This window comes from Myotis lucifugus, unplaced genomic scaffold, assembly GCF_000147115.1.
Source record: "Myotis lucifugus unplaced genomic scaffold, Myoluc2.0 scaffold_491, whole genome shotgun sequence".
In the NCBI taxonomy this organism is placed as follows: domain Eukaryota; kingdom Metazoa; phylum Chordata; class Mammalia; order Chiroptera; family Vespertilionidae; genus Myotis; species Myotis lucifugus.
Genome location: NW_005871539.1, coordinates 364016 through 383627, shown reverse-complemented (window position 1 = coordinate 383627; position 19612 = coordinate 364016). Strand labels below are relative to the sequence as shown.

Here is a 19612-nt window from a genome sequence, read left to right as displayed (position 1 = left end):
TTTTGTGTTCGCAAGCAGGAGAGCACGCGCAGAATAAATAGGATCTCAGAGAGAGATCCGTGGAGTCACAAAAAAAATCCCGCACATTAGGCGGATTAAATTCCCAGGCCGGCAGCCAATTGGGTAAAACAGGTTACCCCGGCTTAGCAATTGTGTAATGAGCAGGCCAGGGGGGGGGGGCATTTGGGGGTGAGCAGGCCAGCGGGGGTGGGCAGTTGGGGGCGAGCAGGCCAGCAGGGGGGCAGTTGGGGGCGAGCAGGCCGGCAGGCAGAGTGGTTAGGGGTGATCAGGCAGGCAGGCAGGTGAGCGGTTAGGAGCCAGCAGTCCTGGATTGCGAGAGGGATGTCTGACTGCTGGTTAAACTGGCAGTCGGACATCCCCCGAGGGGTCCCAGATTGGAGAGGATGCAGGCTGGACTGAGGGACACCCCCCCATACATGAATTTTGTGCACCAGGCCACTAGTATACATATATTTTTAAATCCTCACCCAAGGATATTTTTCCATTGATTTTTAGAGAGAGCAGAAGAGAGAGAGAAAGACAGAGAGAAATAGTGATGTGAGAGAAACAGCGATTGGTGCCACCTGCAAGAGCCCTGACCAGGGCTGGGGCTGGGGAGGAGTCTGTAACCAAGGTACATGCCCTTGACCAGAATCGAACCCAGGACCCTTTGGTCCGCAGGCTGACACTCTATCCACTGAGCCAAACTGGCTAGGGCTGCATAAATATTTTTAATTATAAAAGTATACTATCTCCTAATCCCATTTCCCAAAGTGAACTCCTATTAATATTTTCTTGTGCAAAGCAAGTATAAACCCTATTAATTCTTTAATTCAATATATGTAAACTAGTCTATTGTTTTGAAAATATAGTAACTTAAATCCCATTACAGTGAATCTTCCATACATTCATTACATTTACACATTAATTACTATTGTGTCTCCTTTAGTTAAAAAAACAAAAAACAAACAAAAACTCTCATAAACTGGTTACAAAAACTCTAAACTTATCAAGTTGACATATTTTAACCAAAGAACATTCATTACAGAAATACATTTAAGATTAATACATATCCTCAAAGTCAATTTGTTAATTACTAAGTTGTAGAGCAGGGAAACATAACAAAAGGGTAGTGTTTTATTCAGGATTTTTTATTGAGGATTCTTTTATTTGGAAAACGCTCCCCAGTGAGTTATTCAGCACCTTCTCAAGTCCCTGCTATAAAAAATGTCAAAGAAATCTAAATAAAACACCTTCAGAATTGTAACATTATAATAATGGCCAAACAGTTTGTTTTATATTCAAATAGTTTGTTTTATATTCAGATTCTAAGGAACATCAGTATAACCCAAAGTTCTGTCTGCATATTAATTTTTTTAATACGGTATTATTTTTATTGATTTCAGAGAGGAAGGGGGAGGGAGAGAAAGAGAGAGAGAAAGAGAGAGAGAGAAAGAGAGAGAGAGAGAGAGAGAGAGAGAGAGAGAGAGAGAGAGAGAAACATCAATGATGAGAGAATCATTGATCGGCTGCCTTCTGCACGCCCCACACTAGGGATCGAGCCTGCAACCCAGGCATGTGTCCTTGTCCGGAATCAAACCTGGGACCTTTCAGTCTGTAGGCTGACATTCTATCCACTGAGCCACACCGGCTAGGCTGCATATTAATTTTTTAAAATATATTTTTATTGACGTCAGAGAGGAAGGGAGAGGGAGAGAGAGAAAGAAACATCAATGATGAAAGAGTATCATTGATCGGCTGTCTCCTGCACACCCCGCACTGGGGATCGAGCCCGCAACCAGGGCATGTGCCCTGACAGGGAATCTGTGACCTCCTGGTTCATAGGTCAAACCTCAACCACTGAGCCACGCCAGCCAGGCTGCATATTAATTTGAATTTGCTTTTGTCATTTGTTTAATTCAGCTTAATAGTGGTATCTGCTCCAGTGTCTGGAATGCAGTAAGCACACAAATATTTGTTAAATAACAACATAATAGTCAGTAACATCTGACTGCTCAATACCAGTATGTGCCAGATTCTATTCTAAGCTGTTTTAACTCATTTATCCTTCACAGCAACTCTGAAGGAGTATTATTTTCATTGCAATTTTACAGATGTGGAAACTGAGGCAAAGAGAGGTTAAGGAGCATTCCCAAGTAACATTCCCAAGATTACAGAGCTAGTATATATGGTGGAACCAGGCAGTTGGGCTCCAGAGGCCACACCAACCATTTCCCCAAATTTACTCTTGCACTTCCTCAATCCATCCAACCAACAGTAGCCAAAATAATCTTTATGAAACTCTAAAATCACAGCATATTACCTCTACATTTAAAATCATCCAATGGTGTTCCACTACTCTTTGAATAAAGTACAAAATGGTTAATTGACCCTTATAATAAGCTGCAGTATCACCTCATGACTAAAGGAATCAAGAGTTGAAAAGAAGAAATTGATACAAAAATAGACTGATTATAACTCAATATGTTTACAACTATTACTGTGCATATAAACACAAGGCATAAGAGAGTGGTGGAAGAATATTTTATGAAGTAACAATGAGTAAAGAACTGTGGATTACTATGGTGTCTGTAGTGCACTATAAACAAATCAATATGGTTAGTATGTGAAGTGGGGAGTGATAAGCAAAAAATTAGGCAAACTAACCTTATTTTAGCCCCTAAATTCAATCATGGTCCTATTATACCCATTTCCTAAATACCACTCTAATTTGGATATTTCCATCCATCACCACCAGTATATAATTAAAATCATGATAATCTCTTGCTTATTATAACAAAAACCAGTATGAACTGACTGCCATGGGCCAGGCACTCTACATATATTGATTCATGTTAGTTTAGGTTTTCCAAGAAGCAGATGGGATTAGAAGAACAAGAGATTTATTGAAGTAAATGTCTGTGAGGGAAAATGGGAAGTGAACTACAAGAACCTGGGCCAGGGATAAACCTACAATGCAAGGAGCTGAATTATGCAACGAAGAGAGGAATCTTCTCTCAGTTGCTTATAAGAATGTTATAGGAGTCCGGGTTATCTTGGAGAGTCATCTCCACTATTGAGCAAAAAATGAGAGGTGCTGAGAAGAAACAGCAGATGGCTCAATATAAAGAGAAAATTGAGGGGCTATATGCAATGATGTAGTACTGTCTCTCTTGGAAAAGTTCTTGATCCCCAAAGCTTCACAAGCACAAAGCAAAGTTTTCAATTTGAAAAGGAAAGGAGCCCTGGCTGGTGTGGCTCCAGTTGGTTGGAACGTCATCCCTTACACAAAAAGGTGACAAATTTGTTATTTTAATTTCTCTATCTTCCATGTGGTTTTTATGTTTAATATAAGGGGAATAGAAATAGTTAACATTTAGGGAATTCTGTTTTCATCTTGAGGTGGCCAATAGGGGGATGTGGGATTTTTATACAAGTTATAAATGTTTGACATAGTACATTTGGAACATTGTGGCTTCACAAGGACCAGTGTTAAAACAGTTTCCATGTCTAAGCAAAGAAAACTGCCTACATATTGGTTTGTCCTGGTGGGGAATAAAAAGAGTAATTGGTTCTAGTCACATGTGTAGTTGTAGGTACTGAAGTTTTGGAGCACTTAGAGCAGAGGTGGGGAACCTTTTTTCTGATGTTTTATAACACCACTAGAGGCCCAGTGCATGAAATTCATGCACAGGTAGGGTTCCTAGGCCTGGCCGGTGATCAGGGCTGATCGGGGCCTTCCTTCCCCAGCTGCCAGCCGGGGCCTTTCTTCTTTCTGCGCCGCCTCCTGGAGGTCAGCGCACATCATAGCGAGCGAAATCCCAGTCGAACTCCTGAGGGGACACTTTGCATATTAGCCTTTTATATATATATACTAGAGGCCCGTTGCAGGAAGATTCCTGCAAGAAAAGGGCTTCCTTGGGCCCATTCCTGCAAGAATAGGGCTTCCTGCGGCCGGAGCGAAGCAGAGAAGGGAGCTTCTCCTTTCTCCACTGCCTCGGCTTCGCTCCCGTGTCTGCTGCCTCAGCTCCCTACCTTCTCCGCCACTTCACTCCCTTCTGCAGCGCTTGGCTTCCTTCTACACTATCTTCAGTCTTTGCTCCCACCTGCATATGCAAACTAACTGCCATCTTTGTGGGGTTAACCCCTAGAGTGCCAGGGAGTGCGATTGCGCTCCTACTGTCTTTCGCCACAAGTGCCGGGAGTGCTATCGCTCTCCTCCTGCAGTGTCTAGTTCTAAGTCTGCTTTTATTAGTGATGATGATATTGCTAAATATGTCAATTCTTGCTGTGAAGATGACCATTTTGTGGAAGATATTGAATATGTAACTTCATTTACTTGCGATTCATAATTTTTTTCCTAAACTGCTGTAAAATCAGAAAAAATGCCTTGGCAATTTTAGCAATGTTCCTAGGATATTGGTTGGCACTCAAAGGGTTAATTTGCATACTTGCTGATTGGCTGGTGGGCGTATCGGAGGGATGGTCAATTTGCATGTTTCTCTTTTATTAGTGTAGGTAGACTAGTGGCCCGGTGCATGAAATTCATGCACATTAGAAGGGGATTAATTATACAAAATATTTTAATATTGCTATTTGCCCTTTCTCTGTAATAGAAGTGTCAGAGATTAAAGAAAATTAGTAAAATGTATATGAAAATCTTTCTCCTGTCAGAGTCTGGGGCGCACCACGGGACCCAGAGTCAAGTCCCTGCCCACACATGTCTGCCTCAAAATCGCATAAGACCCAGATCCGGCTGGCCCCCCACCCCCATTGGGCTAGATCCAGACCTGGCTGGTCCCACCCCTGTCAAGCCCCGCCAGGCGGGGAGCGCAGCCTCAGGTCCCCTGGCCCGGCGAGAGGGCAGGGGGCCCGGCCTGAGGTCCCCCAGCCCAGGCCTGGGGCACACTTTGAGGTCCCCCGTCAATCCATGCAGGGTGGGGGATGCGGCCTGAGATCTTCTGTCAAGCCCCGCCAGATGGGGGGTGTGGCCTGAGGTCCCCCGTCAAGCCCCACCGGGCGGGGGGTACAGCCTCAGGTCCCCTGGCCTGGCGCTGGGGTGGGAGGTGCAACCTGAGGTCCACTGTCAAGCCCTGCTGGGCGGGGGGCACAGCCTGAGGTCCCCTGGCCTGGTGCCAGGGCAGGGGTGTGGCCTGAGGTTCCCTGTAAAGCCCCATGGGGGCGGGGTAGGGGGGGCACAGCCTCAGGTCCCTGCTGATTGCTCGTTAAGGCTTATTATGGGAACTCAGCCTCCACTGTGGGTGCCATCTATGTGGCGGAGTGATGGCCAATTTGCATATTCCCTCTTTATTATATAGGATTTGTAGGCCGTACAAAATTATCAACTTAAAAATTAGCCTGCTATATTTGGTCAAACATTTAATTACCTCACCCCTATTGCGTTGGCAGGGCCAGACCCAATGATTTCTCGGGCCTTATATGCCCCATGCGCTAGACATTTGTTCTCTACTCCTCACTTAGAGGGATGTAGTAAAAATGGATATCCCATGGATAGCACATGTTGAACCATGTGTGTATCTGTGGAATACTAACTTTCAATGTGCACACCTGCACACCTGTGACTACAGCTGAAAAAGTCTTCCTTTAGTTGTGACCCAGTTTACTCTGGATAAGGGCAGAAATGATTCACATTCCATAATTTGTAAAATTACCTGCTGTTTTCTTTCATTCACTTTGCTACACTCATTTTATTTGTATTTAAATGTGTTAGGCAACCTAAGAACACATGTACAAGTCAAGATGCAGTAAAATGAATTGCTTGATATCCATTACTTCATGTACATCAAGCACAGCAGTAAAACAAAAAACAAAACAAAACATGTATTTACCATTTTTAAAGGTTTTTACTTTTGTGAATTTTTCTTTGATACTTGCCTAACATGCAGCATGTGCTGTAAAATAGTTAACAGTGAAATAACTGGAAATTATGATTAGCTTTAATGTCTCATGAAATTTTCACGAATAATCTAAGCATAATTGTTAAGAATGTGTATTATGTAAGTAGAATAAAAGCTTTATGAATAGACAAAAAATGTTTATTTATACCAGAAAATGCATACCAACATATAAAAAATATAATTAGATATGTAAGATACAAATACATTGGAATACTTTAACACATCCCTATAACATCCAGGATGTACGCAGCTGAAAACATTAAACTCAATTAACAGTGACTTAGATCGGTGATTTTCAACTGGTGTGCCACAAGAATTTTTAAAACATAGCAATACCTGACTATTTAGTCAGGGGCACTGAACTCTTTTCCCTTAGATCAGTGGTTCTCAACCTTGGCTGCACATTAGAATCACCTGGGGAATCTTTTTAAAATCCGATTTCTGGGCCTCATTCTCCGGAAATTCTGTTTCTTTGTTATGGGGTGGGGCCACAACATTAGTAACAAAGAAACAGAATTTCTGGAGATGAGGCCCAGAAATCAGGATTTTAAAAGATTCATTACTAATGTTGTGGCCCCACCCCATAACAAAGAAACAGAATTTCCGGAGGATAAGGCCCAGAAATCAGGATTTTGAAAAGATTCCCAGGTGATCTTAATGTGCAGTCAAAGTTGAGAACCACTGCCTTAGATTGTCAAATAAAAAAATGACAAAGCCAACACAATAATTACTATTTGGTGTGAATGAATCAAAATCATACCTATTTCTTTTTTGTCAGATAGGCCAAAAATATATTTTTTTGGTGTGCCGCAGAATTTCAGTAATTAGTTTGTGTTTGATAAGCTCAATTTGTTTAATGGGTGATATTGGTAATGGTGGAGGAAAAGGTACGTGTTTTCATTTCTGCAGAATCCTTAAATCCTCTAACCTGTCTGAAAATACTTCCATTTTGTCTTAAACTTGATTAAGTATAGGATACTACCCTTTCAAATATTTAAAGAAAATGCTCCTTTAACCTCCTGCATCCCATTTGTCCAATGAAAGAATGGGGGTAGTCTGTTTTGTTTGGAAGGTAATTTGTTTTTCTCTGCAAGAATTAGGATTATTTTCTTTATCCTTGGAATTCTGACATTCCTTGAGGATGTGCCTAGGCATTTTTTTAAGCAGCTTCAATATGAAGACTTGTTTGTAGGAATAGGTGGCAAGGGAAAGAGTTTTTAGTCCTAGAAACTTTCTTCTTGTACTTTGACTGTATCTTCTCCTCTACTATTTTTGTTCTCTCCTTCTGGAATCCTTTTTAGTAGAAGTTAATCTGATTCTAGATCTAGCCTTGATATTTATTAATTAAAATTTTTTTTATTGATTTCAGAGAGGAAGAGAGAGGGAGACAGAAATATCAATGATGAGAGAGAATCATTGATTGGCTGCCTTCTGCACACCCCCTACTGGGGATCGAGCCTGAAACCTAGGCATGTGCCCTGACCAGGAATTGAACCATGACCTCCTGGTTCATAGGCCAACTCTCTGGTCGGGCAATAAAAATATATTTTTTTTAAAAAGAAGTAATTCTCAACTGAGCGAGGTGCTTCCCAGCCCTCTCAAGGACATTTGGAAACATATGAGAGCCTTTTCTGTTCAATAATGAGGGGAGGGGAGGAGAGTACACAAGGAGTGTCCGCTACTAAATGTTATGAGGATGAATACCAGAATGACAAACAACTCACAACATGTAGGATCATCTTTTATAACCACTCAAAACGTTAATAACACTCCTACTAAAAAATAAGGATGCAGATTATGAGAAAAGGGGAGTAAAAAGTCAATGTAGTTTAACATCAATACATTAAACACGTCAGATTTTGAGATAAGCAAGCTCTGTTATTATTATGGTTAAATAGGCTAAAATTTGGAAAGGTAGGTCTTGCAACTTTGGTGGTAGCATGATAAGACACCCAGAATCCTAAGAGGACAACATATTGATAAACCTTGGGTAACTCCAAGGAGATCAAAGATTTTTAAAAACAGTATATTAAAGCCACTAGCTGTAGCAAGTATACAAAGTTATTGACTATTTCTGCTTAGAAGTACATATTAAGCAAGGAACGGCATCACACTATGCTCCTGTTCCCAGGCAGGAGTGCACAGAGAACAAGCATTATTCTAGATGATAAAGCATATTATCAACACAAATTAGAAAAAATAAAACAAAAAGAAACCCTACCACATTCAACATATTACTCATAAAATAGTTTAATCAAATAATTTAAGAAAAATACATGTATATATGAATGCTATGAAGTTTTAAAAGGTCTCTGCTGTTTCTTATTAAATGCTAATTTATTAAAAGGCAGAATCATGGATATAAGTTAATATGCAACAAGTTCTATATTGTTTAGGGAAATTAGATTATTTTCTTATGTAATAAAGAGAAAAAATGAGCACAATAGCTTAATGTATACATATAGATTACTCAGTCACATGTCTACAATTCACTGATATAGTCATTGATATAGTATTTCACTAGTGCACACACACAAATTATAGCAGGTGTGAGACAAGACTTGGAACATGACTGTCTGTTCTGTCATATAGTGTCTTTGCTAACGCTGAAGAAAAGTCATTGGCTTTTTTGGAATTCCGAATTCGCAAATCCTAAACCTGGATCTGTATCAAGCTGAAACCTGATAATGTCTGATGATGGGCTGTTTAAACTTCAAACTTCAGTTTAGTGTACTGAACTAAAGCAGGCATGTGCTCAATGAGCTCGTCTTTGACTTGATTGCTGAAGATTTAAGACACACTTCTGTGGAGCCATAAGCTGAAAACATCATGTACTTTGTTGGACCATCGGAATCACTTGCAATGCCCACAGAAAAGGGCTTATTCTCTGATGGGCCATCTGAAATCAAGCTGTTGCCTGGTTTCATCTATCTGATACAGAGACTAAGTACATTCCTAACTTGTGGTTACTGACAAAAGCTCTAGTTGGCAGAGGGCACTGTACTCGCTCCTTCCAGCCTGGACTCTCCATTGCTCTTAGGGATCTCTCACTACTATTGACTTATGTTCAGCTTTCTGGATTAGCTGCAGTTTTCAACAAAATATTATTAACCTGACTCTATTTCTCTTACTTTTACCTCACCCCTCCTGTACACACATTTTAGTTAGGCAACTTAGTTATTAAACACAGCTATTTTCAGAGGAACTAACTTTTTACAGGCTGCTCACTAGATTATCAGGACAAAAGAGGTGGGAGGTGATGTAAATCTATTTTTGAAAACTCAGGATTTCATCCAGACCAAACCCGAAACATGATACATCTTTCTAGTTAGGTTGTACAAAAATGTCTTTCTATACAAATGTTTTTTTCCTCTTGCAGGTCTGGATAATTGGGGAAATGAATAATTTTCATTAATGCATTGGACATACTGATTTTATAAGGGAGAGAAAACAAAACTCAGCATCAGGAGGACATTAATGATTTTTGTTTTTCAGAACTATTCTGAAAAGCTTTCACCTCTTCCTAGAAAAAAAACAAAACAAAACACACACACACACAAAAATAAACAAAAACAAAAAAACTCCTGGTGTTAACTTTCCATGCTGCTGTGAATGCTTTGACTTCAAGCTGACTGCCAAGCTTCCAATCACACCTAACAGTGCTCCGAGACAACCGAGAGCAGCCCCAATTCCGACATTTTCCACAAAGACCAACTCTAAATGTAATCCGCACTGGTGAGGCAAATGAACTGGTGTCATAGATAAATTAAACTGTTTGGAATTAATTGCTTTCAGGCAATCCAAGCCTGAAATCAAGGCCTGAACTGAATTAACTGGACTGGATTAGGAACTCTAGAGTGAAAGGCCTGGGAGGAGGGCACACTAGGGGGCCTTCTTAACCTAGACTACCTGACTAACAATTGTAAACTATTTGTTTCCAAGGGTACCATGTACACCCTCTAAGACTGTACTTCTTTATTTGTGTACCCTATCGTGACACTGTTTGAACCCTGGAAGTGTTGAGGTCCACTTCAATATGTAGACCAGAGTTGTACTTTGCCTGAATTGATACTTCAGGCCATGTAAAAAGGTCCATACAGAAAGTCACCTACTTTTCTAAGACAAACCTCATGGTTAATGGGATTTATTTTAACTAACTAAATGCAGGGCCTCTAAAAGATGTACCTGAGATCAATTATATAGGTTGGTCTTGCCTTGCTGTGTGAAGTCCTACTGATTATAGTTTTGCTGTAAAGACATTTGGCCAAAGGCCAGGAGTTAACACAGCAGACTGAAGACTATATTCCTTAGAAAGGCCTGCTTGGCCTGGGCTGGAATCTGAGAACTTGAATGGTCAACAGTTCCCTACACTGACAAAACTTTCCTGAAATGATAAGAATGGCTAACTGTGTCTAATAATCTATCTGTGTAAATAGTATGGTTTACACTGAACACCTGCTCTCTTTTTCTGAGGGTCTGAATTTTTGGTACATGACAGGCAGAAGCTGCCTATGTGACCAGCCTCCAATAAAAACCCTGGGCACTGAGTCTCCAATGAGCTTCTCTGGAAGACAACACATCACATATGTTGACAATCTTGTTGTTGGGGAAGTTAAGTGTGCCTCATGTGACTCTACTGGGCGAATACTCGTGGCAGTTTGTGTGTCTTTCCTCAGACTTCACCCCATGTGCCTTTTCCCCTTTGCTGATTTTGCTTTGTAATAACTCATAGCTGTGAGTATAACTACATGTTCAGTCCTATGAGTCCTTGCAAATCACTGAAATCAGGGGTGGTCTTGACGACCCCCAACATAAGTAGTTATAGTTTTAAACAAGTAAATACATCAATAGAGTAAACATTTCACTTGAATATAGAAATGCACCACCAAAACTTCCTTTATGTTAGCAAAAAGTTAGAATTAATGGATTACTTACGAAAACAGATCAAACCACTGCTGTTTTGTAACAGACTCTTGGCGTAAAAGCTTCAAAACAATTGGACGCATGAAATCCCATTTGTCTTCAAACTGAAGAGAACCTTTATTCTTTGATAAAAAGAAAAGGATAAATAATAGTTTAATTTAAATGCAGTTAAATCAAAAGTGTTTATTTTTATTTTTTTTAAAAGATAGCAAGAGAAATTTAAAAGAATCAGTTTTCCATAATGGAATCCCTATAAATTTAACCTGGTATCAAGAAATCACAGGAAGACAACCATAAAAAAAATCAATTGTACAAAATTATATAGTGAAGAATTTGGTGTTGTCCAAAGTGAAGGTCTACCCTTTGCCCTTGGCTTCTAGTCTGGGCCCTTGGAAAGTTATGTCATTATTTGCCTGGGGACCTTGGTTCATACTGAATATTCTAACAATGTGATTTAGGAAGGGAACTAACCAAACCCACATAGTCTTTGGGTGGGGACTGGCCAATTCGGAAACAATAACAATGCAAATTAGGGTGGGGGATTTGGTTCAACCAACCTGGAGACTGAGATTACCCATGCGAGCAATCAATCAATCATGTCTACATGACAAAGCCTCAATAAAAATTCTGGACACCAAAAATTGGGTGCGTTTCATGGTGGCAGTACTCTATATGCACTGTCACACAGTGAGGCAAGGAAAGAAATGAGACCTGACTACACCAGGAAGGACAAGGGAAGCTCTACTCGAAAAAACCTTCCTGGACTCAGCCCTATATGTCTCTTCGGCTGACCTTAATCTTTTCTTTCCTTGTAACAAATCATAACCATGAGTAAAGCAGCTTTCAGTAAGATCTACGAGTTTTTCTAATGAATTATGAAACCTCATGCTGTTTTGGGAACCCCTCATGTATGTAGATAGTGTCAGAAATGAAAGTGGTCATGTGTGCAAAGAATATGGCCTCAAATTTTATAGTTGCCCTAAACTCCTCACAAAATGTACATTTAAAATCTATATAAACTCTGAAAACTGAGAAGAAGAAAAAACCCACACAAGAAGATATTCCATTTCATTTTATAGTGCTAAGAAAATACTGATACCAAACTGGTGAGAAGAGAAAAAATGAAAACTCTAGAGCAGTGGTTCTCAACCTGTGGGTAGCGACCCCTTTGGGGGTCGAATGACCCTTTCACAAGGGTCGCCTAAGACCATCGGAAAACACATATATAATTACATGTTGTTTTTGTGATTAATCACTATGCTTTAATTATGTTCAATTTGTAACAAGGAAAATACATCCTGCATATCAGATATTTACATGACGATTCATAACAGTAGCAAAATTACAGTTATGAAGAAGCAACAAAAACAATTTTATGGTTGGGGGTCACCACAACATGAGGAACTGTATTAAAGGGTCGCGGCATTAGGAAGGTTGAGAACCACTGCTCTAGACCAATCTAACATAGAGAACATAGATGCAACATCTTAAATAAATAGTAAATTAAACAAGTGGTATATCAACAGAATGACACCTCATAATTATGCACAATTTATCCCAGGAATGTCAAAGTGGCTCAATATTAGAAAAAAATTTCAATTCGTTACATTACTAAAAAGAGAGACCCCATAAGTTAAGTATAGCCATGTGACTTGCTTCTGCACATAAATTTGAATAAAAATAATTAATTTTCTAACATACCAGTATCACACACCTTAAGAAACTCATTATTGTTTTTACTATATAACTTATTGAAGGTGTTGCTCACTTGTATCAGGTAAAATTCATGCACTGACGGCATGGAATCTGCAAACTCCTTGAAACTATAACCCAGAAGCAGTTTTTATTTTTATAAATATATTTTAGTGATTTCAGAGAGGAAGGGAAAGGGAGAAAGAGGTAGAAACATCAATAATGAGAGAGAATCATCGATTGGCTGCCTCCTGCACACCCCACACAGAGGATCGAGCCCGCAACCCGGGCATGTGCCCTGACCAGGAATTGAACCATGACCCCCTGGTTCATAGGTCGATGCTCCATCACTGAGCCACGCTGGCTGAGCCAGAAGCAGCTTTTAAACATATGGTCTGACAAGAACCTACACCAGAATCACCTAGGATGGTGATTACACATATAGATTTCTAAAACCTAACTCAGACCTGCTGGATCAGAATCTCTTTTTTTTCTTAAAAACATATTTTCATTGACTTCAGATAGGAAAGGAGAGGGAGACATAGAAACATCAGTGATGAGAGAGAATCATTGATTGGCTGCCCCTGGCACGCCCCGCACTGGAAACTGAGCCCATAATTCGAGCATGTGCCCTCACCAAGAATTGAACTGTGGTCTCCTGGCTCATAGGTTGGCACTTAACCACTGAGCAATGCCAGCAGGGCTGGATCAGAATCTCTTGAGGTGAGATTAGAATGTGCATATATAACAAATTCATGATAAAAGTGTACAAAAATGTTAAGAGGGTTTATGACTCAAAAAAGTTAGAAACCACTAATATTAAACTCTTCGAAAGCAAGTGATCCTTCTTACACCTACAAATACAGTTGATCCTAAAATTTATTGTATTGTCTCACCCAAGGTATGTACTTTAAAATTTTTATTTTTTATTTTATAGAGAGGAAAGGAGAAAGGGGGGGGCGAGAAGGAGAAGGAGAGAAACATTAATGTGATTAGAGAAACATCGATTGGTTGCATCCCATATGCGGCCAACTGGGGATCAAGCCCACAACCTAGGTATGTGCCCTGACCAGGTATTGAGCCTGTAACCTTTTAATGTATGGGATGACACTCCAACAACTGAGCCACCTGGCCAGGGCACAAATCTTCTTGATTATGACATGGAGAATCGTAATTTCCTCTTAATAAAAGGATATTTTATAATGTCAATTAAGTCTATTTCCTTAAGTCATTTTGGCAATTTACAAAATAAAATGTAGTATAAATCCTTCACTTAAAATTAAAAAGGTACGTACAGAGAACTAGAATAAACAGGTATTTGAGATAAATTAAATACTGGCTAGGCTCTGAAATCTATCAGCTACGGCAAAATAACAGGAAATACATTTTGGTGCTCCTGTTTGATGAAACATACAAGATTAACTACAGAAACACTTTCTCCTAATAATCAATTAAAGAAGGAATTTAATAATTAAATGTTTTCTATTAAGTTTTTATAATAGATTACAAAAATGATACTCAAGCAGTTCTTTGATCTATTCTATTTAACTCCAGGGCATATCATTAAGTCATAACTAAGCAGCAGGACACCAAACCTACTATGAAACACAATACCTTATTTCGTGAAGGGACCTTCAAATCATGAACCATGATTTATGTTTCCAAAGGTTAACTGAAGGCTGCCTGATCTTATTAACGTGCTACAAAGTATTTTCTGCTTTAATTCTTTCATTATTATTCAGAACTCACCAATTGCTACTAAGTCTAGGATTATCTCATCCACTGGCTCTTTTTCATCAAAAGAATTTCAACACTTGCCAATACCCTTCTATTATTCACTCCTTATGACACAACTAATTCCTTCACAGGCACTCTTCTCACACAGATGGGCTATGGGGAAGCCAGTGGGAGCTGGCCACGGAAGATATGTCGGGGAGGAGTATTGCAGGCAGAGGAAGCAGCCCTTGCAAAGACCCTAATCCAAACACAGAAGGATGTTAGTTGTACTCAGGGAAGATAGAGCAAAGCAAGGACAGAGGAAAGCACCAATGAGGTCAGAAAAACAACGAAGGTTGGATCTTGCAGGGCCTTTAAGGCCATTATAAAGACTTTGGCTTCAATGTAAGTGAGATGGGGAACCATTAAAAAGTTTTGAGCCCTAGTCAGTTTGGCTCAGTGGATAGAGTGTCAGCCTGCGGACCAAAGGGTCCCACGTCCGATTCCGGTCAAGAGCATGTACCTTGGTTGCAGGCTCCTCCCTGGCCCGGGCCCTGGTCGAGGCACATGCAGAAGGCAACCAATTGATGTGTTTCTCTCACATCACTATTTCTCTCTGTTTTTCCCTCTCAAAATCAATGGAAAAATATCCTCAGGTGAGGATTTAAAAAAAAAGGAACAAAATAGAGAACACAAAAATAGATCCAAAGAAATATATGCAACTCATTTAAAAAATAACAATAATTTTTTTTGGAGCCCTGGCTAGTGTGTCTCAGTTGGCTGAAGTATCATCTGGTGCATCAAAAGATGGCAGGTTCGATCTGCGGAGGGGCTTGTGTGTGAGGCAACCGATAGATGTTTCTCGGTCACAATGATGTTTCCCTCCCTCTTTCTCTCGCTCTCCCCCTCACCGCTCCCTTTCTCTCTCGAATAAATGAAAAACATATCCTTGGATGAGGATTAAAAATAAATAAATAAAAGTTGTTCAACATCACTAATCATTAGAGAAATGCAAATCAAAACCACAATGAGATACCATAGATAAATGGCTACCATAGATAAATCAACAAACAAGTGTTGGAGAAAAGGGAACCCCAGTGCACTCTTGGCAGTGCAACCATTATGGAAAACACTGAGGAGGTTCCTCAAAAAGTTAAAAATGGCCTTATGACCAGCGATTGCACTTCTGGGAATACCTCTGAAGAAACCCCAAACACTAATTCAAAAGAACATATGCACCCCTATGTTCACTGCAGCATTATTTACAATAGCCAAGATATGGAAGCAGCTCAAGTGCCCACCAGAAGAGTGGATAAAAAAAAAAACTATGGTACATTTACACAGTGGATACTACTCAGCGGTAAAAAAGAATGAAACTTTATCTTTTGCAACATAGATGGATCTAGAGCAAGCATGTCAAACTCACAGGCCACGGGCTGCATGCCTCATTTATTTGGCCTGAGTTAACCTTTGAGTTTGACATGTTTTATCTAGAGCAGTGGTTCTCAACCTTCCTAATGCCAGCTGCGACCCTTTAATACAGTTCCTCATGTTGTGGTGACCCCCAACCATAAAATTATTTTCGTTGCTACTTCATAACTGTAATTTTGCTACTGTTATGAATCGTAATGTAAGTATCTGATATGCAGGATGTATTTTCATTGTTACAAATTGAACATAATTAAAGCATAGTGATTAATCACAAAAACAATATGTAGTTATATATTGTGAAATATTTATTTCTAATTACAAATAAATGAAATTTTGTGTTGAAGCATGGTGTAGCATGGGTAACAGTCTCAATATAACAACAGTAAACTACATTGCTACATTTTGCAACAGTTTGTGTAAAAAGCCAACGTCAGTGGGAAGGTTGAGATTGCTTCTTTCTCACCAGATCAGAAATTCTTGGGGCAGTCTTTGCAAGAGCACAACGTAGATCATCTTCTACAACAAGTCTACTTCTGTATTTAGACTTGATAACCAACAAGCTGGAAAACCCTGTTTCACAAAGATATGTTGTTGGAAATGGAAGAAGAAGGCGCAACACAGTCTCAGACAGAACAAGATATGAATGCAAACACTTGATCCATAATTTTGTAACTGGCATTGTAGAGAAATCAGTTCTCGCTGCATCGTTGTTAATAAGTTCAATGAACTTCTCTTGTGCTGTCTCAGGAACATCTTCAAGTTTTACTGTGAATGGGCTTCTGGCAAGTGCAAATGGGGTGTCAAGTAGATTTGGAAAATACGATGAAATTTCGTCTGCAAGCATGTGCAAGTGTTCTTTCACAGAAATTATCATCATAATCCTTTTGTCTGGTTCAATGTCATGTTCCTCAAAGAAAGCAGTTACAGTAGGCAACATGTAAATTTTATTTTCATCCAATTTTTTTTTTTTTTTGCCAAAGCTGAAGTTTCATTTGGAATGATCAGATCTTTTCAGACAAATCGAGGCATGTTGCATTTGGTCCTTGCAGTGATAAATTTAACTGATTCAAGATGGCAAAGATGTCAACCAAGTAAGCTATTTTCTGCAGTTCACTTTTATCGCTGAAAAGTGCTTCGAACTGCGGTCTTGCTTTCTAATTAAAAAATGTTTTGAGTTCATCACGAAGCTCAAAGACACATTTTAAAATTTTTCCTCTCAACAACCATCTCGCTTCAGTGTGAAATAGCAGAGCATTGTTCGGCGCATCCAACTCGTTGCACAGTTTCGAAAACAGTCAACTGTTTAAAGTGCTCGCCTTTATAAAATTGACACAACTTATGACACTTTTCATTACTTCTTGTAACTCTTGTGGCAGTGTCTTCATTGCTAATATCTGCTGATGAATCATACAGTGAGTTCCGATGACTTTTGGTGACTCATTCAGTAGCAAACGTTGAAATCCAGATCGACATCCTAGCATAGCTGGAGCACCATCTGTGCAAATACCACAAACCTTTTCCCAAGAGAGCTTATGCTCTTTCGGAAATGAACCAACTGTGTCAAATACATCACGTGCAGTAGTTGTCGTTTCAAGAGGTTTGTAAAAAAGAAACTCATCTTTAAAGTCACCATATTAATATACCTCATGTAAACCAGTATCTGTGAACAGTTTGCAACGTCTGTAGATTCATCAAGCTGGATACTAAATATTGGAAGTGGAGCAGATTTAATTTCCTGGATTACCTGATCAAGAATATCAGCAGACATGTCGTTTATTCTTCTGCGGACAGTGTTGTTAGATAAGGAAATTGCACTCAATTTCGTAACAAATTCGTCTCCGACTGTAACTTGAACAATGTCTTTGGCCACTGGCAATAGTAAATCCTGAGCAATGGTGTGAGGTTTCATAGCTCTGGCGATTCTGAGTGCCACCAAATATGAAGCTTCAACAGCTGTTACGTTTTTCTTGTGGTACTTGCCACCAATGTCAAGTCTGGCTTTCTTGAGTCCATCAGCTTTGCTTCTAAAATAGTCGGTATCCTTGCCGGCAAAGCTCGGATGCTTGCTATCAAAATGGCGTTTTAGTTTGTTTGGCTTCAAAGGTTCGGCTGATAGAACTTCACAACAAATAACACATTGCAGTTTCTCAATTCCTGCTGTAATTATTGAGGTAAAACCATACTGTAAAAAATCCTCACTATATTTTCTTTTCTTAACGTTCTTCTCTACACGATCCATTGTCATGGGATGGTTTGCTAATAAAAATAATATATAACAATAGCTTTAATAATACAAAAGATGATACATGGCATAGTTCAGTCAATACAGTTCATTAAAGTTTCCTTTGATTTACCATTCTCTGTGTTGTTTTTTTTACATACCTGTTACTATCACAAGGAGGCAGTATTCACATCAACCACAGCTGAATATAAAGACCGATCAGCATCCAGATTAAGTACCCATGGTACAGATTTTTTTTTGCAGTAGTTGATGATTTTACAGTACATGATTTTACATTTACCCAGTAATTATAATTCATGAAATGTCGTTCTACCTCCAATATTGCTGCTTTCAACACAGTAGCTGCTTTTAACAGAGTAGCTGCTTTCAACATAGCAGCTGCTTTCTACACAGTAGCTGCTCTCTACACGTGTGACTGGTCCGCATAAGTACATTATGGTGCCAACCCTGTCACATACACCTGTATTTGTATGGGGTGTATGTGATGGGGTTAGTGCGATGATGTCATCACGCCGGGTACTTGTATGTGGGCGTATCTGCATGTGGGCGGACCCGCCTGGAGACGGATAGAGGAGCGGTGTCTCGGTTCCTAAGACCATCGAATATATGTGTTTTCTGATGGTGTTAGGCGACCCCTGTGAAAGGGTCATTCGACCCCCAAAGGGGTGGCGACCCACAGGTTGAGAACCACTGATCTAGAGGGTATTATGCTAAGTGATGTAAGTCAGACAAAGAAAGACAAATACCATATGATTTCACTTAAATGTGGAATCTAATAAATAAAATAGAAAGACTCATAGATACAGAGAACAGACTGACAGTTGTTAGAGGGAAGGGGATTGGGAGATGGGTGAAAAAGGTGACAGGATTAAGCAATACAAATTGGTAGTTACAGAACAGTCACAGAGATGTAGATTTCAGCATAGGGATTACAGTCAATAGTATCATGATAACTATGTATGCGGCCAGGTGGGTACTTGAAGCAGCAGGGGGGCTACTCTGTAAAGTACATTATTTTCTAACCACTTTGCTGTACATCTGAAACTAATCTACACTAATAAAAGAGAAAAATGGTAATTGGCGTACGACCGCTACCCTTCTGATTGGCTAATCAGCGTATCCTTATGCAAATTAACTGTCAGCCAAGATGGCGGCCGGCAGCCAGGCAGCTGGAAGCGAACATGAGGCTTCCTTGCTCCCGTGACTGCAGCCTGCAACGTTCCCCGCCTGACTTTCCGGCCTCTGAGCTGGCAGTTTGAAACATTCTAACAAATATAGCCGGCTGGGATCTCAGAGCTGAAGTTATACATTGTTTCGATTATAGAACGGCAAACAAACCAGCAGCGGAAGCCTCAGAGCTAGAGCCAGAGCTAAAGCTGGCCCAGAAGAAAAAAAAAAAGAAAAAAGGAGTGGTTGGGAGCTCCAGTCAACAACCGCCAGCCTGAAAGCAGTCAAAACCGCCAGCCTGAAAGCAGCCCTCAGCCCCTCACCCAGACTGGCCAGGCACCCCAGTGGGGACCCCCACCCTGAAGGGTGTGTGACCAGCTGCAAACAGCCCTCAGCCCCTCATCCAGGCTGGCCAGGCACCCCAGTGGGGACCCCCACCCTGATCCAGGACACCCTTCAGGGCAAACCAGCCGGCCCCCAGGCCTCTATCCTATATAGTAAAAGGGTAATATGCCTCCCAGCA

General features: G+C 40.1%; 1 protein-coding gene across 3 annotated transcripts in view; it reads right to left on the bottom strand.

Annotated features, from left to right (window-relative positions):
• Positions 1-19612, bottom strand: part of CUL5 (cullin 5) — a 94689-nt gene that overhangs the window by 49241 nt on the left and 25836 nt on the right. For all 3 annotated transcript variants that reach the window (XR_002826459.1, XM_006103555.3, XM_023744835.1), the window contains exon 2: positions 10854-10963. Coding sequence is in view for 2 of the 3 variants with exons in the window: in XM_006103555.3 (XP_006103617.1) it covers positions 10854-10963 (110 nt within the window). In the remaining variant the exon portion in view is untranslated. The remainder of the gene's footprint in view (positions 1-10853; positions 10964-19612) is intronic.